General features: G+C 27.8%; 2 protein-coding genes across 3 annotated transcripts; one reads left to right on the top strand and one right to left on the bottom strand.

Annotated features, from left to right (window-relative positions):
- Window positions 1–4,918: 4,918 nt before the first annotated feature.
- On the top strand, window positions 4,919–8,641 carry LOC100163671 (myotubularin-related protein 9). Of its 2 annotated transcripts, none has more exons than XM_001948120.5 (8): window positions 4,919–5,126; window positions 5,253–5,413; window positions 5,708–5,855; window positions 5,936–6,075; window positions 6,668–6,793; window positions 7,240–7,730; window positions 7,800–8,217; window positions 8,387–8,640. In XM_001948120.5, the coding sequence occupies exons 2-8, from the start codon at window positions 5,267–5,269 to the stop codon at window positions 8,546–8,548; spliced, it is 1,632 nt and encodes a 543-aa protein (XP_001948155.2). In that variant the 5' UTR covers window positions 4,919–5,126; window positions 5,253–5,266; the 3' UTR covers window positions 8,549–8,640. The 2 variants fall into 2 exon arrangements, with proteins under 2 accessions (XP_001948155.2, XP_008186988.1); XM_008188766.3 differs by having other exon boundaries at window positions 4,922–5,126; window positions 5,250–5,413; window positions 8,387–8,641.
- A 1,095-nt stretch (window positions 8,642–9,736) lies between these two features.
- Window positions 9,737–13,538, bottom strand: LOC100144797 (protein tyrosine phosphatase-like). The gene is given in 5 exon segments (NM_001126150.2): window positions 9,737–10,190; window positions 10,983–11,161; window positions 11,228–11,454; window positions 12,898–13,015; window positions 13,098–13,538. Coding segments are annotated over 5 exon segments (705 nt in total). The 5' UTR covers window positions 13,187–13,538; the 3' UTR covers window positions 9,737–10,098.
- Window positions 13,539–21,052: the final 7,514 nt, after the last annotated feature.

Here is a 21,052-nt window from a genome sequence, read left to right as displayed (position 1 = left end):
ATTATTATACCACTCATTTTAAATGCAAATATCTAGGTATTTAAAATCAATGATAATACTAATTAAAACACCAGACAGTGAAAAAATAGTTTAGGTATATCGTATATATATCATCATAACTGGCGTACCTAACTGGGTAAAAACTGCAGTACATAGGAGCAAAAAAATTAGTTCACCAAAATTGAAGCCATAAACTAATTGTTCGTTTTTACACACAAGTATTTTACTCGTTGTATGGCATAGAAGCATAAAATAATCGTCATGTAATATTATGTTCATAAAAAATGTGCTACACTGCTACCTATGACTGGTTTGAAAAAAAAAAATTATGATAATTTTATTCCTGTTCCTGTAAACATAATTTAAGAAATAATATTATATGCAAGGTGGATTAATAACAATCCATCTTGGTTATTGCCTATTGAGTTATTTTTATACCCTGGAAAATGCGACAATGTTGACAATACGTCAATCTTAGTCCTTAATCATATATATCGTATATGCTCGAAGATTTCAACATAATATTATAAAACAAGAGAAACAAGCTATAAAATAATGTACTATAATTGTACTTCCTGCGATGATTTGAGGAAAAAAAATGTTATCTTATAGATATATTATGTTAATTATTGCATTCTTTCTTTATCGTAGAAGATTTAAAGTATGAAGTATAATAATGTAATAATATAATATTTAAAATATAATAAATCCATTGATTTTTAATTGCTTAAAAACGTGAAGACAGTAAATAATTGTTGAGTATCAACGTATAAAATATACCTCTGAAAGAAGTATAAAATTCAAAAACTATTTTGAATACAGTGGGCTTAAAGAAAATCCCTAAAGATCAGCGTACCGGCGAAATCACCGTGACTTGCCAACGCGATTTTGCAGGTCTAAGCCATATCTTAGCTCATCGAAAACTCGGTGCATTGCAGTCGATTCGGTGGACGGCGAACGAATTAAGAGTACAAAATGTACAAAAATAGGCTACAAAACTATTACTACATAACTATTTACTGGTAATTAACGAACGGACTCGACGATATTAATATTATGTTCTGATACTCTGAGCATCAACTGTGGAAAACATAATAATATAAACAATGAATCGTTGTTCAAACTTAAGAAAATAATTTCTTCAAAACGTTCACTAAATTATACAGATTAGATACCTAATGAAGGATTTAATACTTCAATTAAAATACAAATTTTTAGAGGGGCTAATCCCCTTCAAGTTCCCCTTCCCCAAATTGCGCTTTGGTTAAGGATAATGAATCGATTGTCCTTTACCTACTACCTACGCAACTAACGAGGATTTGCTATTCAGTGGTAGATTAATGATATCCTAGCACCCAGAGGCGTGTCCAGGATACAATTTCTGGACAGACTCGGTTATAAGAAAAATTTGTACAATATATACATTATTTTTTTTAACGAAACTAACTATAACAACTAATAATATTGTAATGTTTGTTTATAAGAGTGAATTGATTACAATATTTACACACCGCACAAAATGAAAACGTTCACACACGATATTTATAACTGCCGAACGATGGACGTATTATTATTATTTTGAGCATAATAATATTATTATCTAATATAAATTAATTTTAAATTTTTATCATATCATTATAATATTTGTCGAGTGTCAACAGTTCGCGGACTCATGTTTTTTATAAAAGTGCTTATTAGTATAGTTAATGATCAATTGTATATTTATTAATTGTCTATAAATTGTGTATTTTATATCTATATCTATATATATATATATATATATATAAATAGAGCGTAAAAACTGTACGTTACCTCATCAATCAAGAACGGCTGGTCCGTCTATTAATCCACCATAAATGGAATACGACAAACTTGGTATAACTTAGATAGGTACTTTAGAGTTGAATCATACACTTAGGTACAAACAGCACGGGGTCCGCGACCTACTGCAGGTAAATTGCTTATCTGATAATATACTGCTCCGAATCAGAAATTTTATTCAGGGCAACGGAAAAGTCATAGACCTTAATTAGTTAATAGGTCTATGGGAAAAGTTAAGATAAATTTTGAACACCATACACCGAATATTAAATAACGAATTGAACACAGTTTGAATCATATAGAGTTGGTACATTTAACGAGGAACGAAGTGCACGGGCTCAGCTAGTTTATTTATAATTTTATTACGATTTTTACTGACACATATTCCTTCAGTTTTGAAGTTCAGTTAACAGATATATTATTAGTTAAAAAAACAATTTATAGCTCTCGAAGTATAAGATGACTTTTAGACACCTGATAACATTATTTTTAATTTTGTTGAAAAACGTTCATCAAATGTTTTTGGTAAACATGTTTTGTTTCAGAAAAAAATGATTAGGTAAGTAATATAGTTACATATGCGTGTCCGGGATACAAATTCAGGACAGTCTTTTGGTAATAAGAAAATATGTACAATTTACACATTTTTTTTTAAGGAAACTATAACTATATCTAATAATATTGTAATATTTATATTTTATAAGATTGATTAAAATGTTTACACACCGCACAAAACACCTACAAAACTAAAACTATCTATTAACGGTGACCGCCGACCGTATTATTATTATTTTAGAAATATCTAATATGAATTAATTTTTATCAACAACCGTAATATTATTATATGATGAATTACCATAATATAATAATATTACGGTTGTCGAGTCTTAACGGTTCACAGACGCAGATTTTTTAAAAGTACTTATCGATCAATTGTAATTATTATAATATAATAATTGTACATTTTATAGATAGATTATTGTACATGACACAAAATATTATGATCGATACACGGACACGCATACCGACACATGGGTACATATTTTTTTTTATAGGAAGTACGCCGATGTATAAACATTTCACATTATAATAACTCTATTATTATTAAATTTTGCAATATTTCACTTACCCTTTACTGTTTATATTTTAATATTATAATGTTTTAGATTTTTAATAATATCAAGTAATAATTTTTAATTTGATTAAACAAATGTATCGATGTTACAATAAAATATGCATTGTTTGCCTCCCACATCAAATTTTGGGCCCCTGTACTATAAATGTTTTTGAGAGTCCTAAAAAATATTATTTAATATAAATTAAGTATTCCTATCAAAATTTACAAAATTCTAGTTTCATTTCAACTGGCCTTTAAAATAGCCGGGCCCCTGTACTCCAGGTCCAACTGCCCTCCCCTTGTGGGGGGCCTGCCGAAGACTATATCTCCGTAGGTATAAGTATAATCTATTTTGTGTATAGGTATACTACATCTATTATATCTCAATTATCATTTTTTCGATCACATTAATTGATCCAGTTCCCAAACTAAATTAAAAATTCTACTTAATTTATAAAATAGATGTAGTTTAAACAGTAATAAGAGATGGACATATAGAGATACTCTATGAAAAAATACAAATCACGGTTTGATAAAAATCCCGAAAACAATATTTTAAAACTATATACAACAATTCAATAAATAAAATCAAGTTTTTGTCTTTAGCCGTCGTCGGGAGATCGCGTGGACTAACAGACACAGTTCTAAGTTAAATAAAAACCTTTAAAATAAAAATAAATAACAATAGAAATAAAATTTGAAGTAAGTACCTATAGTGAAAAAATTGTTACATAATTTCTAATATAAATTCGTTTTTGCACCATTTTTCCCATTATAGCATTTTAATTGCACGTTTTTTAGGCTGCACAAAATCCTGTTTTTAATTATTATATACATAATTTTACTATACAGACAGTGGATTGCGGAATAAAAATCACCGGCTCTAGGAAAAAAATCATAATAATGTGTATGTTAATAATATTAATATAATAATATGAAAATGGGTGCGGTCAGTTTACTTTTAATATTTTCAAGTACCATGTGAAAGTGAAGTTGGCCGCACAATGTGTAAATGTTTGTTCCACATTTTATCAAACATTTGTAAGTAATTTGTAAGGTACATCTATATAAAATATTTTTAAAAAGCTAATTAGTCTAATAATTACCACATTATTAATATTTAATTACAAATATAATACACTAAGTTTAGGTATTGTCAATAAAACAATTAATATATTATAATGAATAATTTTCAAACATTAACAATAATATTATTTTGTTTTATAGCACGATTTGAAACAACATAAATTATGTTAATGGCTCTTTTAAAAGAATAGGCAAATAGGCACCACCCCCCCCCCCCATCCAATAACAGTATATAAAACAAAATATTATTGTTAATGTTTGAAAATTATAATAAAAATATAAAATTAATTTGAATAAGTTAAATTGGAAAAAGTGTACCTACTGACCGATCACAAGTAGACTTAATAACTTAATTACAAATCAGTTGTAAAATTAATTATCATCGCATTACTATGTCGATCACTCGATCATCTGTCTGATGGACAAAACAATTACACAAATATTTGTTGTCTCCGACCTACAGATAGATGAATAGGTGGTGGGTTGTGGATGCCAGCGGGTAAATTAAAAAAATATTTGGTTTCACTTTTCAAAACATGTATGAAGTAAAGATATATAAAATAATGTACCTAATTTTTGAATAATTTAATTGATTCAGAGAATCGGTTCAATTTAATGAACTTGATAGTGATCATATGAATTAATTCACTTAAATACTAAACTGAATTGAGTGAATTGAAACTTGAAGTTTAAAGTACAAATATTTCTATAAGAGATTTTCTGTAACATTTCTATACTGGGCACTGACAAAAAAAAGCAAAAAAAAAAACAAAAAAAATTTAAAAATACAGTGCCCGGTAACCAGACCCTGGTTGCTGATATCATAGATAATAGACATTCTTTATTATCTATGGCTGATATCGCCAATGTGTGGTGATAAAACGGATTGAATGTTCGATATCGATGATAACAGTTATGCCTGTGCCAGTGGAAAAAAGGGCGAAATCAAATCATTAAAAACACTTGTAGAGCTTGTAGAATTTCGAACAATATGCATTAGAACAAAAAATATTAACGTTACCCACCTACACCAATAGTATTAATGGTTTTTATGTGATCATTTACAATGAAAGTCTGCCTCAGATAGCATTACGGAAAGCAGGTAACTACAACAATCACAATAATGCTAAAAAACCAAAAAAAAAAAAGAAGAAGTCATTCAACAATTTATTTGATAGTGGTTTTGTGTAAGGCGCACGGTTTTTTGAAATCTTTGTTTGATCAGCAGGAAATGATCTTAAAATGGAGTTTGCTGACAAAATTAGAATACCGAAGTTGAACGGCGTGACTATGAGAGGTCCACACATATCCAACACTAGTACTGGGACACTAGTCATTACTGGTCATCATTTAATATTTTCATCAAGATCTGAGGACGTTGAACTATGGGTAAATAAACAAAGTTGGTTCAATATTTTAATTTCAAATAGTAAAAACAAGTTTGTTAAAAAATTTATATTTTCCAATATTTCCTAATTTTACATTTTCAGTTCTTATAGTTTTACTAGTTGTAATTGTTTACTTTACATGAAGTGAGTGGCAAACGTTTTTTATAAATATTATTCAAAATAAAAAAAACATCATATTATAATAAGTAATAACTATTTCTGATTTAATGACAACTAGTGTCTTAAATGAAAAAATTACACTATTTATTCTAATATTTAAAACTAATATTTTTAGATTTTGAACCGTAATATTGACATTGTGGAGAAAAAACTAAATACAATTACTTTAAAGTGTAAGGACTTTAGGATTATTGTTTTTGATATGCCGTATATTGAACAAGCTACCTCTGTTGCTGCTTCTATTGAATCACTCATAATGACAGGTTGATAAAATAACAAAATACCTACAATATATTAATGCAAATTGGTAATTTTTTTTAAAAATTTTTTGTGCAATTGTTAGATGAAGCAGATTACCTACACCATATGTTTTCAAATAAAAGTAATGAATATCGATCACCGTTTGATGTACAATCTCAATGTGAAAAACTAGTTGCTGGTGATTCAATGTGGAGAATATCTCAAGTCAATAAATCATATAGGGTATGTTATTAAATTTGTTTTTTATTATATTTATTGTTTTATTTATCATAAAAATACTGACATGGTCATATGATATGAGTAAAAGATAAGATTTTATCTTAATAAGCTTGTGGACTGTGGTTGTTCATGGGCATAGGCGCAAATTGAGGGGGGCTAAGCCCCCCCCCAAACTTAGCCATAGCCCCGCCCCCAAATAAACATAGGACATACAATTTTAAAATGCTATATTGCAATGGCCTGTTTGCCTTTAATATATTTAGCCCCCCCCCCCCCCAAGTCAAAAGTTGAAATTGCGCCTATGTTCATGGGTTCATTACTAAAAATTAGTATGACGAAGGTTTGCCAAGTAATTACAGAATTTTGTATTTTGCACAAGACATTTTAGTGCAACATTTATATAAACAATTTCAAAACTGATGGTAAAATAGGTACTTAATTGTCTTACCATCAATATTATATAAAAACTATTTAATGTAGAATTTAAAATATTTTAAAAAATTAAATTCATGTACTGCGTTTAAAACCTAGCCTTACTCATAGTTCATTAGTCATAAGTAATACATTTTTAAATACAAATTTATAATTTTTTTAGGTTTGTGGTACCTACCCAGAATTGACTGTTGTTCCATCTAATGTTGATGATACCATGTTGATTGCTTCTGCTAAGTTTAGACAAAATGGTCGATTTCCAGTTTTGAGCTATCGTCATGAAAAAGGCGTAAGTTCTTTATACTATACCTAGGTGATTCTTTTATCATTGAACACTTATTATTTTAAAAAGTGTAAATTTTTTTACATAGTTTTAAGTCGCTTATAAAACAACGTTTTTCTTAAAAAATTATTTTTTATCCTTATAATTTTTTAAGTTTTTTACTTTTTTGAATAACAACATTAGGTTTTAATTTTATATTCCAAAGCAGAATATTTTTCTTAGTATTTTGATACATGAAAATCGAATTTCGGGTGAGTAGTTTATGAGTTATAAATATTCAAGGTTTAGATGAGCGGAGAAGTGGACAAACATTTCGCGGGGTAAACCTGTACCACTCCACTCTGGTCATCTAAACTTTGAATATTTATAACTCATAAACTACTCACCCTAAATATTTTTAATATAATATTAATACTGTCTAAAAAAACTAAACAAATTTATATAATTTATAGAGTGTGTTAATGAGAAGCAGTCAGCCTTTAGTTGGTTCAAGTTCTAAACGTTGTAAACAAGATGAACGTGTTATAAACTCTGTACTTGGTCCTGGAAAAAGAGGGTATATAATTGATACCCGCAGTGTTGCTAATGCTACAAATGCTAAAGCTCGTGGAGGTGGATTTGAAATGGAAGCTCACTATCCTCAGTGGAGACGAGTAAATTCAGCTCTTGAACGCCATAATGTTTTATTGGACAGCTTGTCAAAAATAGTTGAAGCTTGTAATGATACAACATGTACTATAGAGCGATGGCTTAATAAATTAAATGGTAGTGAATGGTTGTCCCATGTCAAAGATACATTAAATGCAGCATGTTTAGTTGCACAATGTTTAAATAAAGAGCGGGCTTCAGTATTGGTACATGGATCAGAGAGCACAGATGCGACATTGGTTTTAATATCATTAACTCAATTGATATTAAATCCAGAATGTCGAACAATTGTAGGGTAAGAATTTGTAATATTATTTTAATATAAATTATTTGTATTGTATAAACATTTTGAAAATATTTTTAGATTTGAATCACTAATTGAGAGAGAATGGCTTCAAGCTGGACACCCATTCGAAACTCGCCATAAAAGTGGTTGTTATAATGCAGCTCGTTCAAAAGTATCTTCGTCATCTTCATCAAAAGTTTTCCATCACGGATCAGGCGCCACTTTTTTATTATTTCTAGACTGTACATGGCAAATACACAATCAATTTCCATGCTGTTTTGAGTTTTCAACAAATTTTTTATCATCACTAGTTGATCATTCATACTGTTCAGATTTTAGTACATTTTATGGTAATTGTGAGTCTGATCGGAAAAATAATCAATATGGAAAACCAAATTTATGGTCGCACTTTGATCAAAAAATTGATGAAATTATTAATCCTCTATACCTACATACAAATAATGTAATTTGGCCTTCTGTTGCTCCATTTAGTATAGTAAGTATATTTTCATTTAATGCCATATTATTGTTGATCATAATTTGCAAAATATTACTTTTGATAATTACTTCTTTTAATTTATAGTTTACTTTTGTTACAATAAGTATATTAGATTAAAATTATGTTAAAATTGTATTGTAACTGTGCAATCAATCCAAATTTTTAGGAGTTGTGGCGAGATATGTACTTAAGATGGTCTATTGATCAAACACACCAAAAGAAATATAAAAAATCAATTGATGATTTAATAAAGCGGAACAAGGAATTAAAAGTCTTAGCTACAAAATTACTCAATGAGACTCAAGATTCTGGTAACAAATCTACATAATTAATTAAATATATTTTCTATATTATTCATACTGGTAACAAACGATTATTTAATGATATGTTATTCTTTTTTTATGCCATTTAATTTGTAAATCAACTGTAGAAACTATATAATATATTTATAACTATGTATATTATTATTAATTTCCATTGAAACTATATTGTACCAATTTACCTGAAAATAAATAATTTGATAACCTACATTAGTGTTAAAGAACAAAGGTCACAATTTTTATATTTATAGTCAAATAATAGATTGGTAACATTTATTTATTACATTAATTTCTAATTTAAAATAGATATATATATTTTTTTTTGTATTTAGTACAAATTGCTTAAGACTACTTATGACAAAAAATGTTTGTCTATTTATCACAATTATCTTTCTATTTTAAGTATTCAAATTATGATTTTTTTTCCTTTGATTTTGTTATAACTAAATTTTAAGCTTTTTTGATCTATTAATTACAGATAGCTAGACGACTAATTCGTAATAATTGTTATATATTGAATAAAGGTGCATAATATTATTAAATATTTAATATAAAAATGTTTTAAAAAAAATTGTATACCTTTATTAATTAAAACATTATAATTATCAGTAATAATATATAATACTTACGTTGAACCATTAATTATACAGGATAAAAAAGACAGATCTATGTGGCCTAGTATTGTTTTTTAATTTCGAGTCAAGTTCTAAATATGAGTACTCGACAAATGCCAAGTATTTGAAAATAGGGTTGAGTACTGGGAATTGCTCAAGTAGGTATTTTAAATTGTACTGGAAATAGATTTTCCAAAAATTTTAAATTTTCTTTCACACAAACCTTGCCCTGACAATTATCAACGTAAACCAAATTCAAACTATCAAGTATCACACTATCACCTTCCTGGTATTCTCATTGAAAATATTTGCGTTTTTTCAGTTATTTATAGTTTTAACATTTATTTTTCAAATAGTCTTGAATCTAGTACTCGTAATTACAAGTCTAAAAATTGTACAATACTTTTTCTTCTAATAGATCAATTCACTCTTATATTAAACACACCAGAGTTAGATTATTCAGATTGTACAATTTACTGTTATGAATTTGTAAGACAGAGACGTGTGAATGTAGCTTCCTTTTAAACATTTGTACTAAATGTTAGTATCATTGTTAATTAATCAATCAATGTAGCCAACATATTTTGGAAATAACTTAACATTATAATTATTTTATTTGTTGAACTACATTACAGTTACATTCTTTTAATAAAGTAATGCAATTGTTTATAGTTATTACTATATAATTCATGTATATTATATAATAAGTAATTATTAAAATTTTATATTTAATATTAATTTTAAGAAGAAGAAAATATTATAGGAACACAAAAAACAATGAAAATGTTATCACATCTAAACAATGAATAATGTTTTATTATTTGTAATAATTAAATTATATAATAAATAAAACAGTCTATAAAAAAATTGGCAAAGACGCGGCAACGATTTACAAAAAATAACATAATACCCAGTACCCAGTTGTATAATATACAAATAATTAATCATTGAACTTTTTTTTGTATTTTTTTTGTTTCTGGGCTTCCAAGTGTTTTCTTCCTTTGGTATACCATATGCATGTACATTTGAGGGAAGACTAAAAAAAAAATTTTAAAATCACTCATCAATTTTAAATTTTAAATTACTGAATATTAGCATGATATAAAATTTTTTTTAACCGTATTTATTAAATACTAGTCTTTTTATCATTGGTGCCAAATAAAATTAAAACTGTGGCAGTTCAAATAGTTCGATTGACCCACACCTTCAAACATCTGAGAAATGGGCTTAACTAATTAATAATTATTTTCAAACAACTGAGAAACTACTTAAAGCAATCAAGTCAATGGGATTATATATAAATTATAATAAAACTAAGTATACGATGATGTCAAGGAACAATCAGAAAGCAAACAATCTTTTAGTCAGCAATATGAAATTAAAGTAGTGGATAACTCTTAGGAGTAAATGTCAATAATAAGAATAATATGCACCAAGAAGTGTATGAAAGAATTACGAGTGGGAACAGGTGTTATGTAATATATATATATTTGATGTCCATAAGAGTGGTTTTGATTTTAGTAGTTTCATTTCCATATGCCTAGTCAATTTATGTAACGATCAAAACTATACTCCTTTTCAAAAGAGAATATACCGGTCCAATTTATGTCTGGCGCATTCCCCACCAATTTCCCATTGTTAGCGTGATCACGTGGTTCTCGAAGCACCAATCGAATCATTTGACATGTACGAAAGCGGTTTATTCTCTTTTGAAAAGGAGTATACTCTCATGTACATTAAAATATTACAATTTTTATTTACTAAGACTAATTTGTTTGGATAGGAAATAACATTTTCACCAAGATTTTTTATAGATCAATGAACTTACATGGTATATAAATCAGCATAACTATTGCAATTGCAGACCATAGACTAAATGCAATATTTAATTTATTAGGCATTTCGATACTCCACATTTTCGTTCTTCCAACATATCCTAATGACGTCCAGTATACTAATAATTCTCCAGTAACACCAACTGGATACAGAACATAGAAGAAAGTATACCTGAAAAATGACATTATCAATGTATAGTAATAAACCCAATAATAAGACAAACATAATAAATACTACCTTGCCCAAACGATTAGGTAAGGTATATAACCAACAATATTGAAACCATAGTATGAGTATCTGGTAATTTCTGCAAAGCACCAAGCAGTTAAGGCCAATGGTAAACCTGGTGAGCCTGATGTCTCTGGTATAAATACAATAGCAGCAACAATGGCTACACGAGACAGAACTTGTTGAATAGTAACTGCCAAATTAGATTTCACCAAACCAGTAGCTACATTGAATATCTATATTAATAATAATTAAAATACAATTAAACAAATAAAACTTAAAGAAAACCTATAAATAGTTTATCTTTTAACTTTTACATTAGAATTTTTAATTGAAAATATTATCAAATAGGTAGCAAGTATTTAGTAAGTAAAAGTGTGATTAATCTATGTACTTGTCAAGGGTAAAATATTTAATTTTGTTAGTTACTACTTACTAATTACAAGTAAGGTATTCAAATTGATAAATAAATTACTACTTATTAGTATTTTAGGAACTACAAAACTACAATATTCTTGACTAAAAATATCTGATTATATAAGTAAGCGTATGCTTAAGAAAAATTATACACCTATTATATGAATATGGATATTTATACCTATAAACAAAACAAAACCACTAGATGAAGGACTGCATATTATGATATTGTATATTTATACTATTGCTAGTGAGAGTATTTCTATCTCCAATAATATCAGTAATTTATGATTAATAAAATTAAATATTAAAAAATATTTCTTAAAATAACATTTGGATTGAGTACTTTTGAATACTACAGCAAAAACCTGTTGTTAAATAGTCTTTACATCTTACATGCAATATCAGTAGAGTATCTACCTATAAATGATATAGTATAATATGAAAATTAAAACTTGTTATAGACCAACAAGGAACTGTTGACCTTGTATGTGACCTAAAATAGTGAATATTATGAATAACAACTTACAAACCCAATGTCGCTCACTTAATATCAAACAATTTTACACTAGATACATTTATTAATATTTATTCATCACTTCATCAGCAAAAGAGATATCTAACAACTTAAAATGTATACCTAATACTTGTATTTGATCAATATTTTTTTTCAGGCAAAAGCAAAATATATTAATTTAAAAATAATATTATATGCTGATTAACATTAATAGGACATTATACTTGCATGCGGTGTCTCCGTCGTACAAATGCACAACATAGCAAAATCTGTTTTGAGCAGGACAACTATGCTCTCTCTGTATATATAGTAGAATTAGAAAAATTCCACAACACATAGGGGAGAATTTTATCTGTGACTTAGTGTTTTTATAATTTGGTAGGTATATAAATACAATTAAAGTTATCAGTTTGAGAACATGAGGTATTTTTTTGTATTTTTCGTTTAATTATTAAAAATTATTGGCAAGTGATATCAAAAAAACAAAAACTCTACGTCACAGATAAAGTTCTTCCTTATGTGTTGAGGAATTGAGGTAATTCTACTATAAATACAAATTGAGCAAAGTTGTCCCGCGCAAAACAGTTATCGCTATGTTGTACATTTGTAAGGCGGATACAACGCATGCGGATGTAGCGTCTTCTTAAAACAAAAAAACTTCTAATAAAAATTACCTCATTATTTTTCTTAACAAACTAAAATTACAATTTATTTTTCATTTCAGTTAAATAATGAATGAACCAACCTCAATGACCGCTGCGTTTTGGAAAATTCCAACTGTATACTTTACAACATCCCACAATGATTGAGATTTGGGTGGGTTCACATAGAAATTAACGATTTGAAATAACAAATAACTCCATCTAAAAAAAAGTAAAAAGCATTAAGCTATAGCATTCTGTTGCTCAAGCAAAAAAAAATATTTGTACGACAGTAATATATTACCCCAAAATTTGAATGAAATTGTATGAGAACAAATACGCATTTACCACCAGACTAGGTTTTTTGTTCGTTTTTCCTTTGGTCACCGCCATTATATTTTAAGAAAATAACAATTTTTTTTAAATAAAAAATAACAAGAATAGGTAGTAATTAAGTAAATTTTAAAACTAGTCAAATTTGACAACCACGTTACATATGAGATCAACGCAGTGTAGAGTAATTTGTCATTACAACGTACACGCCACACGGGCAAAAATTGACAACTGTACAAAACTACGAGCGTGGAGCCGGAGCGTACAGCATATAAGGAATTAAGCGCAGTGCCGAACCAAACGATTATCGCTACGCTACTATCACTGAGTAAATTTCAGTGGAAAATCAAAATTCATAATAATATTATCCTTCCCAAGGTGGATAAGTATATCTACCTTGATAATTCCTAAAACCTAATATACGATTTACGAACACCCGAGACACGAGTCAGACGAGTTGGCATCGACGTGTTTGAGTGTTCTCCCTCCCTGAGTCAACTTTAACGCGGTACAAGACCTAAGGTACGTCCGCAAACAGATGAGCGACCTCATGCGGTGACATTAAGCAACAAGTTCAGTAAGTAATGTCGTGAACATCGACCATAGTCCATAGACCTCCCCACCTATAAACAGTAGTGTATCCAGGATTATGATGATGGGGGGGGGGGGGGGTAAAGCTTAAATTAAACCAAGTTTTTACAGTTTTCGTATATTGATAATATAAATAATAAATGTATTAGTGGTAAAAAGAATGGTGGGTGGTGGCCCCCATGGGGGTGGGTTAACACCTGTTTATTTGGCTGCCCACTGCTACTGCCTATTTAGCTATTATAAGTTATAACGAATAACGATAATAAATTATGTTTTATAACCACACGTCTCATAGGCGTGTTTACGGGAGGAGCCGGGTGGGCACTGGCCCCCCCGGCAGACTGTGCCTCCAATAAAATCATGCCAGGATAAAATAAAAGTCGTGTGTACCCTGCAGTACCTATAGATTTTGATTAATTGTAATTTTTTTAGTCACGCGTTTATTAATTAGTGATTATATGATCATTATAATATTATGTTCATCAATTCTTTATAACTACGAGTACATAACATGCAATGGTACTGTTGTGCCCATCACGATTTAAGATATCTTAAATCGTGGTGCCGATTTACCAAGGTTTATAGAATATAATATATTATATATTATATTCTATAAACCTTGCCCATTTACCAGGTCTTGCGCTGTGATATCACAGATTAAATACAATTTTATCTAACCAGTGATAATATTGTTTTATCAGCTGAAAATAATTTCAAAAATGTGTTCAGATATTTTACGACTTGTTAAAATTATTTAAATTTTGTCAGAAACTCAAATTATTTATTACTGATTAGATAACAGTTTTACAAATTGTATGTTGTTTACCTTGTATAGTGGATGGGAAGTATTTTTATTGTTTTGACAATGGTTATACTTTTTGATCATAATTAAAAAATATTCCTACCATTGTGAATTTTGTAACATAAAAAATGAATGTTTCTTCATGTCTCAAAAAAAAAAAAAAATAGGTCTCATAATTTAAAAATGTGTTATGCCCCTTCAGCCACCAAAGTCTGAACACGCCTATGATACATCTTATAAAGTTCTAACTATTTTTTTGTATAGCTTTATAGGTTTTTACCTAGTTTATATATTGTAGGTATGGTATGTACCTATCAGGTATCTACTATCTACCTGGACTACGTTACATCATATGATCTGACTATCTGAGCGTAAGTGGTATCCTGGTATCTACAGACAGGCAGTCTACATTCTATAGTTAGGTATCTTCTATCTAGTACCTAAAACTAATTTTTTTTTTTTAAGGAGGAAACTGGAAATTGGAAACAATGTTTTTTTTATCGAACACCTACGAATTACGATTTACGACTTCTTAGGAGATACATGGAGACTGGGGAGATCAATATGATGAAACTTTTGGCTATTATTCAATATAGGTATTACGGAATACGGTACCATATGCGGTTGTCGGGCAAAATGCCACAATCTGCATAGAACAATAATACAACTGATACTGATGTATGTCTGTAGCCTGTATCGCTGTATGTTTGTTCTCATTAATAATATAATAGTAAAACAATTTTATTTTAAGGTTTCATTGAAATTGCCTGTACTAGACTCGCGGAGAAACGAATATGCACTGTCTAAAAAAAGAAAACTGTAACAGTAAAAAAAAAAATAATTAAAAATATTTTAGTACGGCATTCGTGGCATAGAGAACCTAGGTACTAAAATCTTATGTGTGTAAGAATGAAATGAAGAGTAAATAATATACAACTGGTTTATAAGCTATAACTTACAACTATAATAATATAATAACCTAATACCTAATCTATGTTTTTTTAATCAAGGCTGACTACTGACTGGTATTATTAATGTACATTTTTTCATATGCAAGACTAGCCGGTAAATACTATGTTGTAAACCTTAAGTTATGTACTTAAGTATATAATTATATCAATTTGTATTTTTGATTTTGTCATCTCCTTTTAAAAAGGTATAACTGCTTCAATCTTCAACTTCAACATATTTTCTGGTAGCAAAATGAATTTAGTTATTACTTAGGTAATTCAGTTCTATAACATAGGTACTTTTACAGTTATAATAATTTAATTTTTTTGGTTTTTAAATTCACTTATACCCACAGATGTATTTGATACACTCTCGTTTTTTTTTATCTTTAAAGGTAGTAGGAAATAGGTATATTAAGGTTACAAAATAAATTATTTATACTTCATTAATTATGTTTGTATTTTTTATTTTATTAATTTATGTGTGTACTGTGTTTATTATTTTTATTTTTGTGTCGGTTATCACTTTGTGGGACAGTAAAAAATCTTTGATTTTCTTCTTGTTCGATGGGCAAGTGAGTCTATAAGTTGGTGCATTCAGGAAGTAAAAATTTAAAATTCCCATTAGTTTTTAAAAGCCCCGGGAAAAACAAAAAAAAAATAATGAAAATGGGAATATTTATTCACACTCATTTACCCACTTTTTTTTATGTATGACATATAGTAGTTAAAATATAATATTATGTCATTCCTTAGTACCATCAAAATAGAGAAATACATTTAAGTAATATATAGTCATAAGACACAAAGTCCCCCCACTATTATTGTAACCAAATTGTTACTCAAAAACATATTTAATGTACTAATGTAACAATGTATAAATAGCTAATGGCCATGTCGCCGAAGCTACAAAACGATCAATTAAAAAAAAAAAAGTAATAATATTATGTTTTTTTTAAATATTTTAAGTTACTCCTTACAATGATAGGAACATTTTTTAAATTGTACAACTAAAATATTTGACATTGTTTATTATTAAAATAATAAATGTATCAGAAATACACTAATATAAAAATTGTTTAAAAAAAAATGTTAAACGCCTAATTTAAAAAACCAGGAAACTTCACTGATAACCAAATATCTATGAAGATATTATCAAACTACTATAATATTATTACAGTATTATAGGTGTATAGCTCGTTATTACTTATTATAAGGGATCTGTGGTTGGGCTAAACAATAAGCACGATTACCTTGTATGGTTGTATGTTTTTACAAAAATAACGATAGTTAATTTTTGTAATATAAAATAATATGTAAAAATGTAAGAAAAAACCATACAAATTGTATAGTTAAAACCCCTTTAAAGCGGGTGAATGACAATCCGATTACCACAAGTATAAGCTAAATTGCCTACACACAATTCCTTAAAAATATGCAAATTTCGGAACACCTCAAAAAAATCTATGGATTTCTTTTACCAGTTCCTTCGTTTCAATTAGAGTAACTAAAAATCAAAAACTTAATGCATAACAAGTAATTTTTAGTAATGGCCATTATTATACTATGACTAAATTATGAAATTATTGTCCGCTCTCTCACAATCATTACAAGTATATATTATTATAATTACGACCTAATACAAATTAAGTTCATAGGTAATACATGGTTCTGTAACCTAAAAAAAATAAATTTAATAAGATCAGTTACATGTAATAATTATAAATGCAAAGAACTTAATCATTATTTATTAATGGTATACACTATATACATACTAATTTATTAGTCTAATCCATCATAATATGACGCATCGACCGTAGTAGGTATATATTATAGTTACTAAGTATAGTAAATATTATTAATTGTTAAGTATTTATATTTATTGTTATCAGTGAAACCATTTAAACACACATTTGTAAATTATTTTATTATAATAATGGTAGTCCAAACTCCGAGTGGTATTCATAATAATGCTATTAAATGGAATATATTATTAAGTAGGTATATTAAAAATGATTTAAAATTTCTAATATTTATAGGTATTATATTATTATTTGAATAAAAAGTCCATATATTTGAAATTTGAATTGAAAAAAGATAAATTATGGGTTATCATTACCACTTACATTTTATAAATTTTAAAATATATTTTATTTACCTATAAGACATATATATTTATTCAGATTTTAAATTATTTTTTAGTAGCGTACACCATATTATGTCCATATATATTATATACTTCTATTACGTCTATTAGTATATATAGAACATGTATAGGTACTTGGGGTTAGTGACCAAAACAAATCTCTTTTTGATCAGCATTTCAAGATTTACTTGTAATTTATAAATTTACTATATCACTGTCATATACCCATATATTTGTACTTTATAAATATAGTATAAATATAATATAATATACATAATATATGTGTAATATTGTCGTATTTATTCTATCAAACAATTACTATATTAAACTTAGATGTTAGAAATATATTTCTATAAAAACCTCGTTAGGTACTTAAGTTCTAAGGAAACTAAAAATACAGATAGATTTTATAGCTTTAAGCGAAACTATCATTGGTTGCTGAGGGATGTATTGGTTTTAGTAAGTGTTTTTTTGTGTCTTTATATTTGATTCAGTGAAAACAATTCGTGGTAGCAAATTTCATCTATGACCTATGTATTTTGGGGTGTAAAAAGTAATACATTTCTAGTAATTTTTTTAACAATTAAGAAAAACTAACAAAAAATAGTTAGAAAATGCCAAACGGTAAAATAAACGCAAGCCAGTTTTTGACAAAATCGATTTGTTTACTTTTTTGTAATTCAAAAAGGAATAACCGTAGGGACTTGAAATGCATATAGGTACATATATATTCAAACGAAATTATATTAATATTATGTTCTATTTTTTTTTAGATCTGATCCACTTACGTTGATAAAATTGTTTATTTTTAAATTCAAATAGCTTATCTGGTTATTTTATATTATTATCTTTAATTTGAATAACATTTCTAAAACTAAAATGTAAATTAAAATTAGTAATCAAATAAATATAATGTGTAGGTATTATAAGTGTTGTAAGTGGTTGTAAGTATTAAAATTTAAAATTACGTTTTTGAGGAATATCCAAGTATAACTTATCTCCATGGTTTTAGATACTGAGTGGAACGAATAATGTATTGATTTTACAATGATGTGTTTTTTTTATTTTTATTTTTTTTTGTGTCTGTCATCACGGTTTGGGGCAGTAAAACTTTTTTTTTTTTTTAATTAATAAATACCAAAAACCATAAATTTCTATACAAGCTATAGAGCATTTGATTTTTTACTTATTTTTCTTCAAAAAATATCAGTTATTTGTTATAAGTTTATAACCCAAAAACTTAATATTGTAGAGACTTTAGTTTGAAGCTTATCTCGTTAATAAAATTTATAATTATTATTATTAGGTTTATTTTTGAAAAATTGTATTGTGGATAGGTACTAGGTATAGGTAATAATGATAATGATATAAATTGTATTAGCAATAAGCTTCAAAGTCTTTTCAATAATACGTTTATGGGTTATAATCTTTTATGCTTATAACAAATACACAATACAACTTTTCAAAATACTTAAACTTATTTTAAGCTACTTATACCACGAACCGACGAACATATTCATACTATAATTCTATATAGTACGTCGCCACGACGAATTGTTTTGACTTCAAACGAATGGGAAAAACAGACATATTATCCTACCACTCTGACCTCGGCGATACTGATACGTTCAAAATTCTACACCAAAGAGCACCACTTCGGGACTACGTGTGACGTCTCTGCTCTCTACGTATGTCACTTTAGTCACTACGTCGTTCCGTCAGATTCTGATATCTGTGACGACGCCAGAACAACAGAGATGTCGTCACGCGGGGAGATAAAAATAATATCGTCCACAAGTAGGTTAATCGAACGGGATAAGCACAAATCGAGTGCAGCTGCGTACTGTATATTATAATTTATTGTATAATAACAAAATAATTATTTATGCTTAAATGCAGTTAATAATAATCCTTTCGTATGCTTCGCGAAAATAAATTATTTACTACACTCACGCGCAGTAGTATAAGATCCTATATTATATAGGTTTAATACTAACGCTCTACGTCATCCATCAGCATCACGACGTAATAATAAAATAATAGAATACGACGCCGTTTTGGATTATTATTTATTATTGTTATTAGTTATTAGAATTTGATATTTTACAGTTATATATATTTATTACTTATTAGTTATTACTGATTACCATTGATAACAAATACTGGAATACTATAATAAGTAATATTTATTATCAATGTTTTATTGTTATTACTTTTTATTTACCTTCGTTTGTTGGTGATTATTATTGTCATTAACCGTAACCATGATAGTAATATAGATCAACATTTTGTCACGATTACCAATACATATATTTCCATTTAGGTAATTTTGAGTTTTTTACTCCGGATTTTAAAAATAGTAGTATTAGGCATTAGCCATTAGCCATTAGGTAGATATTGTAAATACCTATAGTCATTCACATATGAATATGCTGGCCGGAAACATTTAACAATATCGTTAAACATTTACGTTAACGTAGGTATCTACTTATCTATCTAATATTATTGTTCAGAAACAATTTGTTTACGATGTTTTGAATAACAATTATGCTGATTAAGGTGTAAATTATTATAATTCATACTATTTATATGATTGTAAGGGAAGGTGAGCGCTTACAAAATGTTTCTTTATGAACTTTTTTTTTTGTTAGGTTTTAGTCGGTGATTACTGACAATGTTTCCACGTTATAATGTTATATATTGTATATTATAGAATTTGATGTATGTAGGATATAAGATACACGATATAGTAGGTATACAATATTATTGCTATAATTTTTAAACATTACACTATTGTATCTAATGTTGATAGTTGATACGATTATCAAACTAATGTTTTCCCTATAGCAGGGCCATATTTAAGGAGGGGCACTGGCTACAACTGATCTGGTTGCCTAAATTTTGTCGTCGGAAATTTTTCCCTTGTGAAGTATTAAAACTTTTAGAATTTAAATTATTTCAATAACAATATATAATTATATAATATTAATGTATTCATTTTTAATTACAAAATGTACATCGCTTGTTTGCTACATGTGTACAGACAATTTTAGTTTTTCGCGACGTTTTTTAAGAGGTAATTTTTGATTTTTATCTATAAAAACTCAAAAGTATCTTCTAGATCAAATTTTTTATCAAAGTTGGAAATCGAAACATTATTTCGACTAATTATTGTGTTTATTATGTAATATGTTGTATATATACAAAAAGAAATAAAAATAAAAAAATCGGGTATAAGTGGATGCAGCTCTGCTGTACTGCAGTACCTATAGGTTACTTAAAATTTCAATCCTTAGCTATAAAAGGTGAACATTTTATACATTTTTAACAACAAAATAATTTTTAAATTTTAATTTGATAAATTGTGTTAAAATTCGAACTTTAAATGCTTAAAAAAAAATTGTTACTTATTCCCTATGTATTTTTAATATTTTTCA

This window comes from Acyrthosiphon pisum, chromosome A3 (assembly GCF_005508785.2).
Source record: "Acyrthosiphon pisum isolate AL4f chromosome A3, pea_aphid_22Mar2018_4r6ur, whole genome shotgun sequence".
Lineage (NCBI taxonomy): Eukaryota > Metazoa > Arthropoda > Insecta > Hemiptera > Aphididae > Acyrthosiphon > Acyrthosiphon pisum.
Note: the sequence above shows the minus strand (reverse complement) of the source record. Positions and strands in the feature narration are given on the sequence as shown.